Source organism: Haliotis rubra, unplaced genomic scaffold (genome assembly GCF_003918875.1).
Source record: "Haliotis rubra isolate DU_JTF1 unplaced genomic scaffold, ASM391887v1 Scf422, whole genome shotgun sequence".
Taxonomy (NCBI): domain Eukaryota; kingdom Metazoa; phylum Mollusca; class Gastropoda; order Lepetellida; family Haliotidae; genus Haliotis; species Haliotis rubra.
Window position 1 is genome coordinate 216,781 of NW_025767105.1, and position 23,694 is coordinate 240,474.

The following is a 23,694-nucleotide window of genomic DNA, read 5'->3' on the forward strand; positions in this document are numbered from 1 at the left end:
GTTAAATTTATTGTTAGTAAACAACAAATGTAACCTGTTTTCTGTTATCACTGATATGTCTTCTGTTTAAGATGGCTTTTTTAAGCTTCATTTGTTCTGCTTTCCCAGCCCCTTTAACAGCTAAGAATTTTGTGACAGGTTCACTTGTTCAATATATCTAGCATGCACAATTTCCTCTTCAATATCCCAAGCATCAGTACTTTCATTATTATGAATGCAAAAACAACCAGATTTCCTCACATCATCCATCATAATTCCAGTGATTTCCTGGGCAATAAAGTCAATAAATGTTTTTGCTTGTTTGTCATTTGTGTACATGTTTTGTTTTGGGGATTAAATGACTAAAGGTGAGTTATGTCTCTAAAAAATTAGGCGTGCCATCAGGGCACCGAGAACATTATTTATCCATGCCATTTCAATATTTACTGTGCCATGGCACACTAATATATGGAGTATTTCAAATCCTGTAAGTTCATTCGTGGCAGTACTTCAACATAAATTATTCATTGATATATATAAGCTTTCTTGTATAGTATTCATTCCAAGCTGCACATCGTCTGCTCATAAGGAACTTGATTTAACTTGCACAGGTGCATGTAGTCGTGAAAACCAGGTTGCACCCTAGTCCTATAAATTATTCAAAGTTGAAACATGCACATAATTTTGATGTATCAACTTTCTGAAGTTATGGTATATAGACACAACTATTGAGTTGCATTTTTCAATAATAGATTGTACTTGTGCATGTTTTGTGTAACTAAATCAATCACTGACTCCCTGAAAGTCTGATAATGGAACAGTTGCATAGTTTATAACAGGTCACACCCTTAACAGATCATGTATTTGTCCAGAATAACCGTGGTAACTCATACTTGTCGTTTAAGTCAACAAGTTGAATTGGGTGGTCAGGCTTGGTGCCTTGTGTATATCTTTGAATGACCGTGGGAGCCATGCCAGTTTAGACTTATCAGATGGGTACACAAAGTCCATAGTTTAGACTACCAGTTGTCAGACTCCTATTTTTGTGGAAGGAGCGGTGGCTGAGTTGGTTAGGCAGCTGACTTTGTGTTCTCTGAGGGTGTGGGTTTGAATCCAGGATGGGACTCAGCCCAACGAAAGTACTACAATAGGCACTTTACTGAGAAAGTGTAATCCCAAATATAACATGTTACATTTGATCACTTTCTAAATAGCATTTTGTATTCATTTGATTGAGTGGTTTGCATAAACCAGATTTTATTGTTGGACTACTGCTGACTGTGTCATTCACTCACTCATTCACTCACTCACTCTAACATGGCCATGACAATACACACACGTTGCATGAAACATGTGTTCAACTTTGAGCTTCACCAGAAAATGCAGGGTTGACTTGTCATATAGCAAGTTGAAATGTACCACTTTTTCAGTAAATGTCACTTGGATTAAACAGTGAAAAGTCTACAATTAGTTCAAAACATTATTTAGAAGCACAGACATAACTTTGTGTTTTGCATGAAAATAATAAAACTATTTCATCAGAGTAGTGTATCTATTGTAATGTACCAATAATATAACATATGATAATGAAATTCAGTAAATAATGGCACACACAAATTTTCCTCTTACATGATTAAGCTGAAACATGAAGAACAATAAGCTGAAACATGCAGAAGAATAAACTGAAACATGCAGCAGAATAAACTGAAACATGCAGCAGAATAAACTGAAATATGCAAAAGATTAAGCTGAAACATGCAGATTAAGCTGAAATATGCAGAAGAATAAACTGAAACATGCAGAAGATTAAGCTGAAACATGCAGAAGATTAAGCTTTAATATGCCGACAAATATAAACTGAAACATGCCGAAGATTAAGCTGAAACATGCAGAAAAATAAACTGAAACATGCAGAAGATTAAACTGAAGCATGCAGAAAAATAAACTGAAACATGCAGAAGATTAAGCTTTAATATGCCGATGAAAAAACTGAAACATGCAGAAGATTAAGCTGAAACATGCAGACTGAAGCTGTGTATGTGTACATGCATATGCATATTTAGTGTACAAATGTATGTTGTTTTTGTTGTCAGACTGCAGTGAACAGCATCCTCCAGGATGGAGCATCTGCAACCATCAACCCTGTTCCCCCTTGCAATGCCACAGCTGGGGAGACGACAGAGATGGCAGACTGTATCATGGATCCAGACGACCACAATAAGGGGTTTGTGTCCGATGACCCAGCACTGGTCGTAGAGGGTGCTTCGAGCAGCTGGCCCCTCCACAAGTTTTGCAGGACGCAGTATGACTAGAATGTTGCACTTCCAGGTGGAATATCGGGACAAGAATATACCAGTCATCTTGCCAGACACAGAAACCATTGGTACGTGGCTTGTCTGGTAAATCATATCTAATGTTGGTTAAGTGAGGTGAGGAGGGTTCAAAGCTGTGTTCAAATTATTGCACTTGTATAAAAATGTGCATGTATGTGTTTAACTGCTTATTGAATACCCACATATTTTTAAGCACTGCATCTCCATGTCACAGTTTAGTATAGATACCCATCTCGGACAAAGTTTAGAGAGTCTGTGTCAACCAGTCCTTGTTTTTTGGACATAATACTGAGCCTCAGCCAGGGTAACAAGTACCATCTTGTAGCATCATTTGGTGTGAAGAAGGATCCACCCTTCTGCCTTCTGGACAAATGTTCTGTTCACTAGACAAAAGGGGCAGTATATTTCAAAAGGAACTGTTCAGTGACATGGCCTCTTCATGAATGCATTTGTCTGTCAGTGTCATTCTAAAATATGGCATCGTTTGGTAGTCTCTTCACTTGTGATACAGTAGTATATTCCTTTCAGGCAAGATCAAAGAAACGCTGAGTGTTGAACTGGGGATACCAGTTGACCAACAGGAGTTGAAGGGACTAGTCAAACGAAAAGTTGAAGACAGGGTAGGTACTCTATATTTTTCCTTATCCTGACTCATGCTTATTTGGTTATCTTCTTCCTCTATGCAAATGGTAGTGGAACACTTGAATCCCTTGTAGTTCCCCAAAGAGGACGTAAAAGTTCACTCACCCATGAGTTGCCTCCCTTTTCCCACCAAAACAGTCATGTGACTTGCCATGCTTGTCACTCTCTCCATCACCCAAGTGGATGGTTGGGCGAGCACTGGAGTCCCCTATACGGCACCATATCCTTTAATATTTAGATCCTTTATCCAAATTAAGCTGTGTATGGTTTTTGGTTATATTTAGCTTTCATCGTATGTCAAAATTTTGAGAAAATTATTCATATATTTTTCCTTATCCTGACTCATGCTATTTTGCTTATCTTCTTCTTCTATGCAAATGGTAGTGGAACACTTGAATCCCTTGTAGTTCCCTAAAGTGGACGTAAAAGTTCACTCACCCACGAATTGCCTCCCTTTTCCCGCGCAAACAGTCATGTGACCTGCCATACTCTCTCCTTCATCACCCAAGTGGATGGTTGGGCGAGCACTGGAGTCCCGTATACGGCACCATATCCTTTAATATTTAGATCCTTTTATCCAAATTAAGCTGTGTATGGTTTTGGTTATATTTAGCTTTCATTGTATGTCAAAATTTTGAAGAAATTATTAGTATTTTGTGACATATTTTCATCACAATGTTTACATTTGATGAAATCTTGCAGTGTTTGAAGGTGCCGGCTGTGAGTGGCTGATCCTCACCCCCAATGCCCGTCATGCATTAATCCATATTCTTCCAACTTACGTTGCAGATATTGTATTAATTTTGTCAAATTTGCAATTTAATCAATACTTGTCTTACATCTATAGACATGCGATGGACCTGGTGAGGAAGTCATCTCAAGTCACTGGTGATAAATCCGGAGATAATGCCAGCAACCGTATGTTGTTTGCTACTGCTGAAATACATAATTCAGGTGATTTGCCGAGTATGTTGCAGGGGCAGTCGTCTGTTGCTGTCTGCGAACCCTCAACATGCGATAACGTCAAGAAGGTCCTCTCCGAGATTCAGTCACTCCACATCTAGATCCCGCAGCCCCAACAGAGGTTCGGAGGAAGGTCGCGAAGGGAAGGTTTCGTGAAGGCACAGTTAAACGGACCCGGAACTATCTGATGAACAGGGAGACTACGTCTTTTCGGAAGCAGAGGTCACATCCTGGATTGCAAATGGATTGGACTTAGAGTCTCCCTCCAAGGAATCGGATGAAGCATTCACATAAAAGATGTGGAAGGACGACTTCAACACCCTCACAATTCCACCGATTGAACCGATCTCCAAGGTGTGTGCGAACCAACATACAGCTTTTGAGAAAACAACCCGGTATCAGAATCAACATTTACCAATGTTCAATGGCTCAACTCGACACCACGACTAGAAGAACATTATTCGGCTTAGCAAGATCTAGAGCGATCAATGAGGCATTGATATCCAGATTCCAGAACTCCAAGACGGAAGAGGATAGGATGATCCTATCAGCACTGTTAACTCAGAAGAAGGACCAACACTTCATGTGTGATCACTTGGCCTCAACGTCAGCGGGTCTCACCTTATTACGTAGACAGGGTCTACTATCGTCATGTTCCTGGAGTGACAGATTTACCAAACCACTACTAAGAGTTCCTTGGGCGGCGCCTACTATCTTCTGTGGGGAGATTGATGAAGCTGCTAAGGAAGCCACACATGATTCTAGAGAAGTCATGATGATCAAGTCCATAGACACATTGGCCAATGTCATTCATCAAACATCACAGAGGTACAGCAACAAGTCAAAGTTCTCCGGAGTGCAGAAGGCAAAGGAGAAGAAATAGTCCAGCTTCAGGGGCTGAAAGAGATCTTTTCGTCACCCATCCGGAAACAGCAGGGGAAACTCTGGGAGAGGACGTAATCCCAGAGGTTTCAGAGGATCTAGACTGTGAAGATGGGGTTCGGAACGACTGGACACTTCCACCCCCAGCCGTTCTTGTACAACCGTCCACAGTGGGTGGACGTCTACAAAGGTACTGGAAAAATTGGGGAATATTGGAGGACGACTACGTCTCACAAGTACTGCGAGGAGGTTACAGAGTGCAGCCGAAGGCCACACCACCGTTGACCCTGGACCCAGTAGTCTTCAACTACGCAGATGACCAGGCAGAGAAGTTAAAAGAAGCCATCAACTTGCTATTGACCAAGAACACCATAGAAGTGATAGATCAACATCATCTCACACCCGGTTTCTACTCCCCAATATTCCTAGTACCCAAGAAGAATTCGAAAGAGAAGTTCAGGTTGATATACAACATGAAGATGATCCACCGCCTCAACTCAGACAACTCGTCCGTCCAGCAGATTACTTGGCCAGCATAGACCTGAGATTCGTGTTCAGAGGTTGACACTTCCAGTGGAGCGTCCTGCCGTTTGGAATATCGTTGGCCCTTTGGTTATTACACGAGTGACCAAGTTCATCGTCTCCTATTTACATCGTTGAGGTGTACGCAGTGCCTTCTACCTGGACGACGGGATACAAATTCATCAAGAAGCCAATCAACTCAGACGGCAGCTAGACTTCACCATCAAACTGCTTGCACAACTGGTATGGCTAGTAAACTTGATGAAGTCAGAGTTGGAACCAAAGCAAGATCTTCAGTTTCTGGGAATAAGGTTCATCACAACACAGAATCGTATTGTGGTTCCAGAAGATCGTTGGGTCAAGATTCAAGCCATGATTCCAGAAGCAGTCATCTCACCATCACCACTACGAACATAGCAGTGTCTCCTCGGTCTACTCACCTCAGCGCAGGTTTTGACTCGCAGAGGAAGACTACAGTTACGTCCGCTGCAATGATTCCTGGCAAGACACCTGGACAGCACGGACCTGATCTCTCTACCAGATAGTCTCAAAACGTACCTGTTATGGTGGACTCAAAAGTCAAATGTCTGCGGAGGGACCTATTTAGAAGAGCCGGTTTTCGACACGCACCTCTACGTAGATGCCTTACTACAAGGATGGTGAGCTCATCTCGACAACGAAGTGGCATCAGGGAAGTGGTCGAAACAAGAACAACATCTTCACATCAAGATGGGAGATGAAAGCTGCGATCAACATGATAGCAGACGCTCTATCTTGACCATTTCATCCGTCACCCACGGAATGGATGCTCCACCCTGAGGCGTTCCGGCTCATCATAATGAAAATAGGATCTCCCTTCATAGCCATGTTCGCCACAAGGTTCAACAAACAACTACAGACATTCGTCTCACCAGTACCAGATCCTCAAGACTGGACAACAATCGCACTGAGCTTGTCATGGGAAGGACTAAACGCATACACGTTCCCACCTCTGGTTCTACTACCTCAAGTACTATTGAAGATCAAGCAGACCCAATGCTACAACTCTACTGGCCAGCGAGAGTCTGGTTCCCAGATCTCATACAAGTCCTCGGAAGTCCAACCCTGAAACTACCAGATCGGCCAAACCTGCTAGTACATCAGCACACCAAGCAAGCTCACGGGAAACCCGCAAACGTTCCAGCTACACGTTTGGATCCTGTCAAGACTTGCTTGAAGAAAAGAGATACTCCGCCAGAGCAGCGAAAGCAGTAATCCTAGCTCTACACAGATCAACTCGCAACTTGTACGACAACAAGTGGCAGAGAGTTCAACAGTATGCAGTGTGAAAAGGCTTCACAGCAATGAAAGCGACTCATTCTCAAGTGGCAGAATATCTATGTCACCTTAGATATACGAGGCGATTGAAAGGTTCACCACTATCTACATACCTGGCAGCTATCAGTACAGTCATCATGATGAAGACGAGCATCAAGCTGACGAAAGTGCCAGAACTACTTGCTCTACTACGGTCCTTCAAGCTGGAAGACCAGCAGAAGAAATTCAGAGTACCAGTCTGGGATCTGAACATGGTTCTACATCTCACGAGTGATGTCTACGAACCACTAGAGCAGATTACCTTCGAGCTACTCATACAGAAAACTCTGTTCCTCCTCGCCCTAGCCACGGCAGCTCGGATGTCAAGAGATATATGCGCTGGACTTTGGACAAACTAGATTCAACATGGGAAACTGTGCTGCAGTACATCTAGGACTTAGATGGGACTTCATTGCAAAGAATCAGTTACCTGGCCAACCGGACAGACAGTTCCATTCATCCCAGTCAGCATCTACGATCCTATCATTTTGGATGTGACCAGAGGACACCTCCAAGACTTATCCTTGTGTCCTGTCATGAAGCCAGCTGAAGATATGTCTTCAAAGACATCACCACTGAAGACTAAAGCAGTTTGGAGAAGCAAAATTCAAAAGCTTCGAGTTTCATCCCCCTTTATCAGCAGAGGAGAGTTTTGGTTGAGAGTCGCACAATATCATTTTGACTCTGATGTGAGCTTACCTGACAAGGGGTCGTAGCAGGACTAGAACCTCCAAGAGCTTCCTACTAAGTATATCAAAAATCCACATGAATCTATGAGATTCACTTGTCTTAGAGAAGTATGACAAGATGTGGTCCCCGAGTTGACAGCGAAGTGTGAGAAGAACAGGATCTAGGAAGTGCTGTTCAAGAGTTCCCATGGGGGGAATACAGGACATATCTAAGGATAGCTGATGGCCTGACCAACCACCGATTCCTCTGGATTCTTGAAGCAAATAAGCATTCCTCAGGATAAGGAAAAATATGCATGAGTCAAGATAAGGAAAAATAATTTATTTTTATCCTGACTCATGATGTCAAGCCCTCCCAACCTCCCAGCAAACCCAGGTGTTACGGCTTATTCAGGAGAGAGTGACAAGCATGGCAAGTCACATGACTGTTTTGGCGGGAAAAGGGAGGCAACTCGTGGGTGAGTGAACTTTTACATCCTCTTCAAGGAGAACTACAATGGATTCAAGTGTTCCACTACCATTCGCTTAGAGGAAGAAGATAAGCAAATAAGCATGAGTCAGGATAAGTATAAAATATCAATTTTACTTAAAAAATTACATCTTTATAGACAGAATCCGAGACGAAGCATGTAGCCTGTATGACATCAGTACTCTCTTCTTAGTTCTTTCTTGCTATGTGGCTGATCAGTCAGCCCTGTTCAAGGGTATACTGATAATAATAAACTTTGCAGATTTTTTTTAGAAATAAAACTATTGTTGAAGTGTCAGAGCATGTCTATTTATGAAGGGTTGGCCAAGCAGACATGTTGGACTATGTGTTGTTGAGTCATACATTGTTTTTTGTAGACTGTGTTACGAGACCTGCACCTGCCCAAGCAGAACAAGCTCTATCTGCTGACACCACAGATCAACAACCCAACGCTCACAAAACCCAATGCTCCAGTCAGAGAGGAGTAAGATCACTTATCAGTTAATTCATATTTTCAGCAGGAGAACTTGGCAATTCTTCCCATTGCTTAGTTGCATCCCTTTGCCATGCTATACTCTGCTATATTCTGATTACTGATGCTTGGTATGTGAAGTCATTGGATGCTTCTCATATCAGTTTTTGGTTGTGTCCAGAGTTGGTTACATACATGGAGAATACTACTTGAGGTCTCATAACATACGAATTATACGAAACAAGTGTCCTTCCTATGGTATCTGACCGAGTGAAAACGAGGTCAGAAACCATAGGAAGGTCACGTGTTTCGTATAATTCGTATGTTATGAGACCGAGTGTGGTATTTTATTTATTACCCACGTCTTACATGCTTTAAATTGACAAAATAGCATATTTTTGTTATTTTTATGGTTAAAAACCGAAACCGGTTTCATAAAGAGGTTGCGGAAGAATGTTGTTCTGTGGTACACTTTTTGCATGACGTCACACTATAATGACGTCACTACGCCTTGCTGGTCTGCCCCCTTGGTAACCGACATCACGATGTATGTCAGTTGTCATCGCCTCGTACAACCTCCTACATGAAACTACTCCGTAGCACCCCTGTTTCTTAGTTTGCATTTGCTTCACTCGGCTAACATCACTGGTAGAAACTTTGCGTTTATGTTTTTCGACGCATATAATGTCTCAGCTCAACTCACAATTAAACAGCGATACGGCAACGTTCGCAATGTTTGCATTCCCACAATGCATTTAAGTTGTAGAATGAATTCACGTGTTTGTTATGAATGAAAAAGTAGTTCCATCACAACGTGACCTTATTGAGAGGTCAGCGGTTATCCAATCAAATCATCAGAATCTCAGGTCAAGTCCTTATGACACAGGTCAACACAATACGACACTTGTGTGACGTACAAGATTAGTATGCACCTACCCATAAGTTGACCACATGGGTAATAAAGGCCAATATCATTTATCTGGACTATTGTTGACTGTAGCATAATTCAAACTGCTAGCCTGATACCCTTGCAGCCTTTCTCCAGGTAGTTAATATCTACACCTGTGGTCCTCCTACACAATAGTTCATCAGGTAGTTAACATCTACACCTGTACTCCTCCTACACAATAGTTCATCAGGTAGTTAACATCTACACCTGTGGTCCTCCTACACATTAGTTCACCAGGTAGTTAACATCTACACCTGTGGTCCTCCCACACATTAGTTCATCAGGTAGTTAACATCTACACCTGTACTCCTCCCACACTTTAGTTAACAAGTAGTTAACATCTACACCTGTACTCCTCCCACACATTAGTTAACGAGGTAGTTAACATCTACACCTGTACTACTCCTACACATTAGTTCATCAAGTGGTTAACATCTACACCTGTACTCCTCCTACACATTAGTTTACGAGGTAGTTAACATCTACACCTGTACTACTCCTACACATTAGTTCATCAGGTAGTTAACATCTACACCTGTACTCCTCCCACACATTAGTTAACAGGTAGTTAACATCTACACCTGTACTCCTCCTACACATTAGTTCATCAAGTAGTTAACATCTACACCTGTACTCCTCCCACACATTAGTTCACCAGGTAGTTAACATCTACACCTGTACTCCTCCTACACATTAGTTCATCAGGTAGTTAACATCTACACCTGTACTCCTCCTACACATTAGTTCATCAGGTAGTTAACATCTACACCTGTGGTCCTCCTACACATTAGTTCACCAGGTAGTTAACATCTACACCTGTACTCCTCCTACACATTAGTTCATCAAGTAGTTAACATCTACACCTGTGCTCCTCCCACACATTAGTTCACCAGGTAGTTAACATCTACACCTGTACTCCTCCTACACATTAGTTCATCAGGTAGTTAACATCTACACCTGTACTACTCCCACACATTAGTTCACCAGGTAGTTAACATCTACACCTGTACTCCTCCTACACATTAGTTCATCAGGTAGTTAACATCTACACCTGTACTCCTCCCACACATTAGTTCATCAGGTAGTTAACATCTACACCTGTGCTCCTCCTACACATTAGTTAACAGGTAGTCAACATCTACACCTGTACTCCTCCTACATATTAGTTCACAGGTAGTTAACATCTACACCTGTACTCCTACACATTAGTTAACAGGGAGTTAACATCTACACCTGTGGTCCTCCTACACATTAGTTCATCAGGTAGTTAACATCTACACCTGTACTCCTCCTACACATTAGTTAACAAGTAGTTAACATCTACACCTGTACTCCTCCTACACATTAGTTTACGAGGTAGTTAACATCTACACCTGTACTACTCCTGCATTAGTTCACAAGTGGTTAACATCTACACCTGTACTCCTCCTACACATTAGTTTCACGAGGTAGTTAACATCTACACCTGTACTACTCCTACACATTAGTTCATCAGGTAGTTAACATCTACACCTGTACTCCTCCTACACATTAGTTCACCAGGTAGTTAACATCTACACCTGTACTCCTCCTACACATTAGTTCATCAGGTAGTTAACATCTACACCTGTACTCCTCCCACACATTAGTTCACCAGGTAGTTAACATCTACACCTGTACTCCTCCTACACATTAGTTCATCAGGTAGTTAACATCTACACCTGTGGTCCTCCTACACATTAGTTCATCAGGTAGTTAACATCTACACCTGTACTCCTCCTACACATTAGTTCACCAGGTAGTTAACATCTACACCTGTACTCCTCCTACACATTAGTTCATCAGGTAGTTAACATCTACACCTGTACTACTCCTACACATTAGTTCACCAGGTAGTTAACATCTACACCTGTACTCCTCCTACACATTAGTTCATCAGGTAGTTAACATCTACACCTGTACTACTCCTACACATTAGTTCATCAGGTAGTTAACATCTACACCTGTACTCCTCCTACACATTAGTTCATCAGGTAGTTAACATCTACACCTGTACTACTCCTACACATTAGTTCATCAGGTAGTTAACATCTACACCTGTGCTCCTCCTACACATTAGTTCACAGGTAGTTAACATCTACACCTGTACTCCTCCTCACATTAGTTCATTAGTTAACATCTACACCTGTAGTTACACAGGCAGGTTAACATCTACACCTGTACTACTCCCACACATTAGTTCATCAGGTAGTTAACATCTACACCTGTACTCCTCCTACACATTAGTTCATCAGGTAGTTAACATCTACACCTGTACTACTCCCACACATTAGTTCACAGGTAGTTAACATCTACACCTGTGCTCCTCCTACACATTAGTTAACAGGTAGTTAACATCTACACCTGTACTCCTCCTACACATTAGTTCATCAGGTAGTTAACATCTACACCTGTGGTCCTCCTACACATTAGTTCACCAGGTAGTTAACATCTACACCTGTACTACTCCTACACATTAACATCTACACCTGTACTACTCCTACACATTAGTTCACCAGGTAGTTAACATCTACACCTGTACTCCTCCTACACATTAGTTAACAGGTAGTTAACATCTACACCTGTACTACTCCTACACATTAGTTCACCAGGTAGTTAACATCTACACCTGTACTCCTCCTACACATTAGTTCATCAGGTAGTTAACATCTACACCTGTACTCCTCCTACACATTAGTTCACCAGGTAGTTAACATCTACACCTGTACTCCTCCTACACATTAGTTCACCAGGTAGTTAACATCTACACCTGTACTCCTCCTACACATTAGTTCACCAGGTAGTTAACATCTACACCTGTACTCCTCCTACACATTAGTTCACCAGGTAGTTAACATCTACACCTGTACTCCTCCTACACATTAGTTAACAAGTAGTTAACATCTACACCTGTACTCCTCCTACACATTAGTTTACGAGGTAGTTAACATCTACACCTGTACTCCTCCTACACATTAGTTCACCAGGTAGTTAACATCTACACCTACACATGTGGTCCTACACCTGTGGTCCTCCTACACATTAGTTCATCAGGTAGTTAACATCTACACCTGTGCTCCTCCTACACATTAGTTCATCAGGTAGTTAACATCTACACCTGTACTCCTCCTACATTAGTTAACAGGTTAACATTACACCTGTGGTAGTTAACATCTACACCTGTGCTCCTCCTACACATTAGTTCACCAGGTAGTTAACATCTACACCTGTACTCCTCCTACACATTAGTTAACAGGTAGTTAACATCTACACCTGTGCTCCTCCTACACATTTAACATCTACGTTCACCAGGTAGTTAACATCTACACCTGTGCTCCTCCTACACATTAGTTCACCAGGTAGTTAACATCTACACCTGTGCTCCTCCTACACATTAGTTAACAGGTAGTTAACATCTACACCTGTGCTCCTCCTACACATTAGTTAACAGGTAGTTAACATCTACACCTGTGCTCCTCCTACACATTAGTTCACCAGGTAGTTAACATCTACACCTGTGCTCCTCCTACATTTAGTTAACAGGTAGTTAACATCTACACCTGTGCTCCTCCTACACATTAGTTAACAGGTAGTTAACATCTACACCTGTGCTCCTCCTGCACATTAGCTAATAGGTGGTTAACATCTACACCTGTACTGAGCAATGAGGAATTAATGATTATTGGTCCTGATAGAACTAACTATTAACTTCTGCGGCAGGGCACAGAGCTTTCCACATTGATTCTTTAGGAACAGACCTGTGATCCGGGTTAGAACTGATCTTCCCGTAACCCATGCTTGTCAGAAGAGGCAACTAACGAGATCAGGTGGTCAGGCTCGCTGACTTGGTTGACACATGTCATCGTATCCCAATTGTGTAGATCGATGCTCATGCTGTTGATCACTGGATTGTCTGGTCCAAACTCAATTATTTATAGACTGCTGCCATATGGCTGGAATATTGCCAAGTGCGGCGTAAAACTAAACTCACTCACTCACTCTTTAGGAACAGATAATTCGTAATACTCATTACTTGTATTATATTGTATACGTTTCTCATAATCTTTTCTAACAAGTTATTTTAAGAAATATGGGTTTGTAATTTCAAATTGAGACAGTAGCTCAATTATTCTATTGTTGGAACTAAATCACACAAAGTCATAATGAACAGTGGATGTCAGCATCTGGCGATATGTACGTGTGACATCCCATTATGATAATCCTGGCACATAATAAAAAACATTGGAACAGTTTTTATAATACTAAGTGACAATTACTGATAAGATATTCACCTATGTCCATTATGGGTAATGATGTTATACAACTACACAACTGTTCAACTTCAGTCACTGTTTGTTAATTTTTAGTGTCATGATTATCATGATTCTGTATTTCAGTCCATGTGAAATGTTTGACCGGGAGTACACCCTGAACATCAAGTACATCGATGGCAGCAAGTACCAGTATTTCCCACTCAAGTTTCAAGGGAGTAAATCAGTCCGAGAGGTTTGTTGAACCAAATACTTACAATCTGTTTGATTGGCATTTAATTACTTACAAGTTTCACTTGATACCGTTTATGATATTTGGCCTAGTGAACACAATCATTACATAAAAAATATATGCACATAGAATAACTGTAACAGTTTTTGATTGAACTTCCTCGTCATTTAATTGCGTCTTTGAAACAGGTTAATGTTTGTGTATGAGACTTGATTAGCTTTGTGACACTGAGTGTAATTGTTCTGTGTGTAGATCAAGCAGGCAGTGTTTGTGTTGACTGACGTGGCCTCCAGATTCCAGATGTGGTCAGGCTGGCCGGACGGCGTCAAGGATGAGGTGGGTGTGTTAGGCACCGACTTTTCTAGCTGCAAAAACGTTCACGTGAGATCCCTGGTGATTCGGGACCCAAATATTAAATTGCCTAGTACTGTATAAATGGTAATGATGAATCACCTGGATTACTGTATGTCATTGTGCCCCTACAACTGATCAATGCTCATGCTGTCAACCTCTGGTTAGGTGGGTCCCATTACAGGCCAGTGTGATATCATTTGAAAATTACTGGCTGTGGGTTTTTTTTTATCATTGTTAACATTGATATGCAAACTCAGAAAACAACACACAATAAACAAAGTGAACTGACTCACGCTTTTCCTCAAGTCTGATAGATTTCTGTGCCTTCAAGTCTGAGCCTTCATTTGTGTATTTTGAACCTCTCTCCCTCTCCTTCTGTCCCATCTCTCTCTTTCTTTCTCTGTCTCCCTCTGTCTGCCTGCCCAATCTCTCTAACACACTTCCTCCCCTTATCTCCTCTCTTCCTGACCGCCTCCGTGGTGTAGTGGTTAGAGCGTCCGCCCGGAGAGAGGAAGGTCGCGGGTTCAATCCCCGACCACGTCATACCAAAAGACGTTAAAATATGGTACTTGTTGGTCCCTGCCTGGCCCTCGGCATTAATGGGTACAAGAAGGACTGGTCCACGCGGAGTCAGTATAATGTGTCTGCGTGGGGTATTCATGCTTCACTGCGGCATGGTATCTCAGTGGGCTAGCACTATAAAACCAGCTTAAGTCTGGGCTAGTACAAGCAGCTGCACATACACATACACACGCATGCACGTCGTCATATGAGCGAAATATTCTCAAGCACGACGTAAAACCCAATTTCACCTCACCTCTTCTCTTCCTCTCTGTTCCTTCCTCATCCTTTCTCTCCTCTTCCTCATCCTTTCTCTCCTCTTCCTCTCCCTCTCCCCCCCTCTCCCTCACACACCATGTCTGTCCCATGTCTCCTTTTCCTTCCTCTTCCTCTCATCTTTCCCTTCTTTCCGCTCCCGTTCCTGTTCCCTCTCCCTCATACTCCCTCTGTCCCATGTTTCTTCCTCCCTCTTTCCCTTTCTCTAATCTTCCCCCTTTCTCTCCCTCTTCCTGTCCATTTCTCTTCCTCTCCCCCTCTCTGTTCCATGTTTCTTTCTCTTCCTCTCTCCCTTCCTTTCTTTTCTCTCTTCCTCTCTCACTCACCTCATGCTCATTGTTCCATGTTTCTTTCTCTTCCTCTCCCTTCTCTCTCAGCCTCTCCCTCTTTCCTTCCATTCCCTCGCACTCCCTCTGTCCATCTCTCCTCTTCCTCTCCCTTTCTCACCGCTTCCTCTCCCTTTTCTCCTTTCTGTACCTCTTCCTCTCTTTCTCACCCTTCTTCCTCTCCCTTTTTCTCCTCTCTCACTCTTCCTCTCCCTTTTTCTTACTCTCCCCCTCGCAATCTCTTTCCCTCTTCCCCTCCCGCTGCCCTTTCCCCATCATGTTGACACATGTCATTGTATCCCAATTGCGTAATCTATGCTCATGTTGTTGATCACTGGATTGTCTGGACCAGACTTGATTATTTACAGACTGCTGCCATATAGCTAGAATATTGCTGAGTGCAGCATTAAACAACAAACAAACAAAACATATTGAAAGTTTTCCTCCAGGTTTTTTAAGGATGTATTAGGCTTCATGTTCTAAATATTCTTTGTGCAAACTTTCCTATACGTTCCCACTTCAGGACCTCTTGGGCAGGACAGGTGTATGTTATCCAAAGCATGATTTCGAGATGTACAGGGCCTCATCTTCTTCTCAGAACAAATCAAAGATGACAACTGAGGTATTGTTTCTGTTTCATCTTCAATGCTAGACTTACAAATCAGCAAGTGCTGTACTTACGATAGTACTGGTACTACAACTGAATTGGCATTGCTTGATAATAGCTTTCATTACAAAAACTGAAAGATCTTTGGCAGTGAATTATTTGTTTATTAATCACTGTTTATTTGTATATTAGTCACCACCCTCACCCTGGCTGACAAATATTAAAGAATCTACTTGAATCATGGAGACCCTGACTAGCATGTTTCCAGTGATGTCCTTGCAGATGGAGCAGTAGATGCGTGCCATGTGTGACTGGTGTCTGACTGTTGCAGGAAGCTGTGATGGAGATTGATAGCAGTGATGAGGACACAACCATGGAGCCCTACACGCTAGAGGATGACATCTTCGCCCCGGAATCGGAACTTCCCCAAAGCAGGAAACATGAACCACTAAGTAGGTTAAACTGACAATAACAGGAAAACAAAATGCTACCAAATCTACAAAAACAGGAAACTCATCCGGGTTTTATTTAGCGATTATGAAATGTGCTTTAACCCTATGAAAGATAATGGTTATTTTATGCAGTGTGTATAGACAGTATCTAGGGCAGATGAATTATCTTAGGCAGAAACTGATACTTGATACTTGACTTGACTTGATACTCAGTGGAAGTAATATGTTTGTGAGTGAGGTCCTGCTGATGATGTCAGCAATATTGACAGAATGTTTGTTTTGTATATTATTAATCATGTCATGGACACCAGTGGTTGATAGCGTAAACAACAAGCCACTCCAATACCATCACACACCGCCTAGTAATGATCACTTGATCACTAAGTTGTCTCTTACATGGGAAGGTGAAGGGTTAATCTGGCCTGCCCTTTAAAGCAACAGTGAACAGAAGGAAACAGATGTTTTTGTTCTTTAGCCATTGGTCAGCTCGCCCGAATACACCCAGTGCTATATGTTATGCATGTGGTTTTGAAAATCTCATGCATTTCATGACGACAGCGTTGAACAGTCAACAATGATGAAACATGTTATGGCTGAGGGACAATGTCGTCCTTGAACTCCAGTCAGGAGAAATCATTTCTGATATAGGGAAGATAGTAAATGGGGAATTTTTCCTTGGTTTTATTTTTTGGCTTTCTGTTTCGACGTGTTTAATGCCAGACATCATTAATTTTGACTTGTCAATTATTGTTATTTAACGGGGAATAAGAATAGCCTCATTCCCAAACAGGAAGTAACATTTATGGAGATAAAATAACCCAATGAAGAAAATTATGCTGACACAATCATGATGCTAGTAACCTACATGAAAATTTAGAATATAACTTAATACCGTATCATATCATGCATTGTTTTTGTCAGTGGGTCCATCATGGTATGTCTGTGTCTGTCTTTGTCAGTGGGTCCATCATGGTATGTCTGTGTTTTAAACTGTGGGGGCAAATTGCCTTATACATTTTCATGATTTCTTATATATCCTTGGCATTGCTAAATAAATTTGAAAACTAATCAATAGCACATTTTGCATGACTGTCAGTTAGTGTCTTGACTGTTAACCAGTCTGAAACTCAACTGTAGAGTTAGTGTACATAGATTTTTCCTTATCCTGACTCATGATCTTGTGCTTATCTCCTTCCTCTATGCGAATGGTAGTGGAACACTTGAATCCCTTGAAGCGGACGTAAAAGTTCACTCACCCACAAGTTACCTCCCTTTTCCTGCACAAACAGTCATGTGACCAGCCATACTTGTCACTCTCTCCTTCATCGCCCACGTGGATGGTTGGGCAAGCACTGGAGTCCCGTATACGGCATTATATCCTTTACATTTAGATCCTTTTATCCAAATTATGCTGTGTATGGTTTTCAGTTATAACTATCCTTGCATTATTTGTCAAAATGTTGAAGAAATTATTTGTATTTTGTGACTTATTTCATCGTTATGTAATTGTTTACATTTGATGAAATCTTGCAGTGTTTGCAGGTTCCGGCTATCAGTAGCTGATCCACACACCCAATGCCCGTCATGCATTAATCCATGTTCTTCCACCTTGTGTTGTAGATATTGCATTGAGTTTGCAATTTAATCAATATTTGTCTTACATCTATAGACGTGCCATGGATCGGGTGAGGAAGTCGTCACAAGTCACTGGTGATAAATCCGGAGATCAATCCGGTAACCGTATGTTGTTTGATACTGCAGAAATACATAATTCAGGTGTTTTGTCGAGTACGTTGCAGGGGCAGTTGTCTGTTACTGGGTCTAAGAAGAGGTCTGCTATGACCGAGTTGACGACATCGCAGAATAAGAAGAAGACATCTTCATCATCTGCCACGCAGAAGAAGTCATCTGCAACTAGATCGTCGTCAAAATCAACTCATCCCAGTAAGACAACACATCAGAGGTCGTTTAATGAAGGGATTGTCCCGCCTGACGAAGCAGACGTGTTTGCTGACCCTCCGATACTTCTACCTGAAGTACCTATTAGACCTGCCAGAACGGCGACACAATCATCCTCCACGGTGACACAATCATCCTCCACGGCGACACGATTGTCTCCTGCAACTACAACAGCTGCTAAGCTGTTCGACGACCCACCACCCACTATGCAGACGTCTGTCATCAGAGACAACATCAGCGAAGTAGACGCACACAACACCTCAGCATTCGCGAATGCTTCGTCCACGCCGCATCAGTTCCAGACAACACAGAACTTTGATCCGTGTGACTTTATGAGACAGTTTACTACGCAGATGATGGCCATGATGGAGCGTCGGTCGCCGAGGAAGCAGAGGCACGGCAGAACCCTTCGAGGGCAAGCAACGTTTGCAGACCCTCGGACCTTCGCGAACCTGATAGACCCACATCTACGCCTCACAGGTCTACAACTGAAGATAAAGTTCCTCACAGTCAGACGACTCAGTCATCATGGATGAAGATGGAAGGTTCACGAACGTCCCTGAGACTACAAGAGATACGTCTGCGAACCCTCAACGTTTGAGAACGTATAGGAAGCCCTCATGGATGAAGATGGAAGGTTCACGAACGTCCCTGAGACTACAAGAGATACGTCTGCGAACCCTCAATGTTTGAGAACATCTAGGAAGCCCTCTCCAAGATCCAGCCATTCCACATCTAGATCCTGCAGCCCTCACAGACGTTCGGAGGAAGGTTCGCAAAGGGAAGGTTCGCGAAGGAAAGAATCCAAGATGAAGGTTCGCGAAAGGAGGGTTTGCGCGAAGGCACAGTTCAACTGACTCGGAACTATCTGATGAACAGGGTGACTACGTCTTCTCAGAAGACCCTTCTTAGAGTGCCCCTTCAAGGAATCGGATGAAACGTACATATAAGATGTGGAAGGACGACTTCGACTCTCTTACGATTCCACCAATTGAACCGATATCCAAGGTGGCTACGAACCTACGCACAGCTTTTGAGAAAGCAACTCGTTATCAGAATCAACATCTACCATCGTTCAACGCGAGGAAGTTTCCTCTACATCATATGGATCCCTTAATGACTCACGGAACAAGGCCTATAAGGTGGAGGATAAAAAGTTGGCTCAACTCGACACCTCAACTAGGAGAACTTCTTCGGGTTAGCCAGGTCTAGAGCGATCAATGAGGCATTGATGACGAAATTCAAGAACCCTAGGTCGGAAGAGGATAGGATGATACTATCAGCTATACTAACTCAGAAAAGGACCAACACTTCATGTCGGATCACTTGGCCTCAACGTCGGCGGGGTCTCACCTTATTACATAGACAGGGTCTACTAGCATCTTGTTCCTAGAGTGACAGATTTACCCAACTGCTACTAAGAGCTCCTTCGGAGGGGAGATTGATGAAGCTGCTAAGGAAGCTACTCACGACTCAAGAGAAGTCATGATGATCAAGTCTATATATACTTTGGCCAACGTCATTCGCCATACTTCACAGAAGTACAGCAACAAGTCCAAGTTTTCCGGTATTCAGAAGGCAAAGGAGAAGAAATACTCCAGCTTCAGGGCCGGGAAGAGCTCTTTTCGTCGCCCATCCGGAAACTACAGAGGGAACCCTGGGAGAGGACGTAATCCCAGAGGTTCTAGAGGAGCTAGACGCTGAAAATTGGGTTCGGAACGACTGGATACTTCCACCCCCAGCTGTTCCTGTACAACCATCGACAGTGGGTGGATGTCTACAAAGGTACTGGGAAAATTGGCGAATATTGGAGGACGACTACGTCTCACAAGTACTACGAGAAGGGTACAGAGTGCAGCTCAAGGCCACACCACCGTTAACCCTCAGACCGATGGTCTTCGACTATGCAGACGAGCAAGCAGACAAGTTAAAAGAAGCCATTAACTAACTTCTAACCAAGAACGCAGTAGAAAGAATAGATCAACATCACCTCACACCAGGCTTTTACTCATCAATTTTCCTAGTACCCAAGAAGAATTCCAAAGAGAAATTCAGGTTGATTTACAACATGAGGAAATTCAACCAACACTATCTACTCTAACCGACAGGTTCAAAATGATCCACCTACCTCAACTCAGACAACTCTTCCGTCCAGCAGATTAAATGGCCAGCATAGACCTTCAGGATGCATATCTGCACATCCAAATACATCTGGAATCAAGAAAATATCTAAGGTTCCTATTCAGAGGTCAGCACTTCCAATGGAACGTCCTACCATTTGGAATATCGTCGGCTCCGTGGTTATTCACACAAGTGACCAAGCCTATCGTCACCTATCTACATCATCGAGGTCTACGCAGTGCCTTTGATCTGGACGACGGGATACAGGTTCATCAAAATGCCAATCAACTCAGACAGCAGCTGAACTTCACAATCAAATTGCTCACACAACTGGGATGGCTAGTGAACCTGATGAAGTCAGAGTTGGAACCAAAACAAGATCTTCAATTTCTGGGAATAAGATTTATCACAACACAGAATCGTATTGTGGTCCCAGAAAATCGTTGGGTCAAGATACAAGCCATGATTTCAGAAGCAGTCATCTCACCATCACCACTACGAACATGGCAGTGTCTCCTCGGTCTACTCACCTCAGCTCAGGACTTGACTCGCACAGGAAGATTACAACTACGCCCGTTGCAGCGTTTCCTGGCAAAACATCTGGACAGCGTCGACCTGATCTCACTATCAGACAATCTCAAGACGTACCTACTATGGTGGACTCACAGGTCGAATGTCTGCGGGGGGACCTATTTACTAGAGCCGGTCTTCGACACACACCTTTACGTAGATGCATCACTACAAGGATGGGGTGCGCATCTCAACAACCAAGTAGCATCAGGGAAGTGGTCGAAACTAGAACAGCATCTTCACATAAATATGCTGGAAATGAAAGCCGTGATCAACGCCTTAGAACTTTGGTCGAGCTCACTGATCAACAGAATGCTGATGGTCCACACGGGACAACTCAACAGTGGCATTCTCCATAAATCGGCAGGGATCAACGAGATCACCAAGCCTACTTCAGCTCTCATTCCAGTTGTTCAACATCACAGAGGAAGCAAACATCTGGCTAAAGGCGTGTCACATACCAGGAGCCAAGAACGTACTAGCAGACGCTCTATCTCGTCCACTTCATCCGTCACCCACGGAATGGATGCTCCACCCAGAGGCATTTCGGCTCATCAAAAGGGAAATAGGATCCCAATGCATAGACCTGTTCACCATGATGTTCAACAAACAACTACAGACATTACGTTTCACCAATACCGGATCCTCAAGCCTGGGCAACAGATGCACTGAGCCTATCATGGGAAGGACTAAACGCATACGCGTTTCTGCCTCCGATCTTACTACCGAAAGTACTATTGAAGATCAAACAGACCCAGGTGCTACAACTGACCTTGGTCGCGCCCTATTGGCCAGCGAGAGTCTGGTTCCTAGATCTAGTACAAGAACTGGGAAGTCCAACCCTCAACTACCAGAATGGCCGAACCTACTCATACATCCACACACCAATCAAGTCTACGGGAACCCACTAATGTTCCAGTTACTCTTGTGGACAGTATCAAAACTTGTCAAAAGAAAAAGGATACTCCGCCAGAGCAGCGAAAGCAGTAACCTTAGCGTTACGCAGATCAACTCACAATTTGTTCGACGACAAATGGCAGAAATTTGAACAATATGCAAGGCGGAAAGGCTTCACAGCTATGAAAGCATCTCATCTCATCAAGTGGCGGAATATCTATGTCACCTTGGATATACAAGGCATTTGAAAGGTTCGACATTATCTACATATCTGGCAGCGATTAGTACAGTCGCCACTCTGAAGACAGGCATCAAATTGATGAAAGTACCTGAATTACTTGCTCTGCTACGCTCTTTTAAACTGGAAGACCAGCAAAAGAAATTCAGAGCACCAGCTTGGGATCTGAACGTAATTCTACGACATCTCATGAGTGATGCCTACAAACCTCTAGAGCATACTGCCTTTGAGCAACTTACACAGAAAACTCTGTTCCTCCTTGCCCTAGCCACGGCAGCTCGAATGTCAGAGATACATGCGCTGGATTTTGGACGAACTAGATTCGACACGGGGCACCGTGCTGCAGTACATCTAGGACTTAGATGGGATCTTATTGCAAAGAATCAACTACCTGGTCAACCAGATAGACAGTTCCATGTACCACCGTTATCTACAATCCTCGGTCCAGAGGACACCCAGGACTTATCCGTGTGTCCTGTCAGAGCTTTGAAAATATATCTTCAAAAGACTAAAACAAGGAGAAGAAAATTCAAGCGCCTATTCATCCCCTTGTTGACGGAAACATCGGTGGAGGTCTCAAGAACGACAATATCGTTTTGGATGAGAGCCGTTATACTAAGAGCCTGTAAAGCAGCAGGATTAGAACCTCCAAGAGCTTCCAACCCACATGAAGTCAGAGCACTGGCGTCTACACTTGCTCTGCATGGAAATTGCTCAATATCATCAATAATGGAGGGCTGCTTTTGGAAGTCGGATACGGTGTTTGCCAACCACTACCTCCGAGACATAGCCACTGAAGACGTCTCAGGCATTCACCAGTTTGGGCCTCTTGTTGTAGCACAACAACTAACAGTTCCACAAAGGTACTGAGTTGGAAATCTCAACCTTTATCACGTTGACTTGTTGATAACCTTTACTACGGAAAAAAGTATTAGTTTGAAAGCCCATGCACACAGTCTAGACTAGACTAGCATGAGTGATTAAGACTCTGTACGGGTAACGATCCTACCTGTACGTTAAGGGGTCGCAACTCATTTATGATAACGATCTTTTCATAATCTATGGGTTGTTATAGATAACTAGTAAAAAGAAGATACTAATATATCTAAAATCCACATGAATCTAGAAGATTCACTTGTCTGAGAGAGAAGTAAGACAAGATTGTGGTCCCCCTGAGTTATAACGGAAGTTGGAAGAATAGGATCTAGGAAATGCCGTTACGCAGTTCCCATGGGGGGGGATACAGGACGTATCTAAGGACAGCTGATGAATCCACGAAGTGGCTTGACCCACCACCAATCCGTCAGATTCTATAAGCAAAAGATCATGAGTCAGGATAAGGAGAAATATGTAATTTTTTAAGTAAAATTGATATTTTATACTTATCCTGACTCATGAGGTCAAGCCTTCCCAACCTCCCCACTGAAGAAACTTAGGATTTCACAGTAGATCCCAGTGCATGGGCTAAGTTCAGGAGAGAGTGGCAAGTATGGCTGGTCACATGACTGTTTGCGCTGGAAAAGGGAGGCAACTCGTGGGTGAGTGAACTTTTACGC

The 23,694-nt window shown here is 42.9% G+C and overlaps 1 protein-coding gene across 1 annotated transcript in view; it reads left to right on the top strand.

Annotated features, from left to right (window-relative positions):
• LOC124288679 (FAS-associated factor 1-like) overlaps positions 1–23,694 on the top strand; it is a 56,283-nt gene that overhangs the window by 12,627 nt on the left and 19,962 nt on the right. The window contains 8 exon segments of the mRNA XM_046725247.1: positions 2,073–2,235; positions 2,237–2,362; positions 2,841–2,932; positions 8,213–8,319; positions 13,672–13,780; positions 14,030–14,113; positions 15,818–15,916; positions 16,233–16,353. Of these exon segments, the coding sequence (XP_046581203.1) occupies positions 2,073–2,235; positions 2,237–2,362; positions 2,841–2,932; positions 8,213–8,319; positions 13,672–13,780; positions 14,030–14,113; positions 15,818–15,916; positions 16,233–16,353 (901 nt within the window).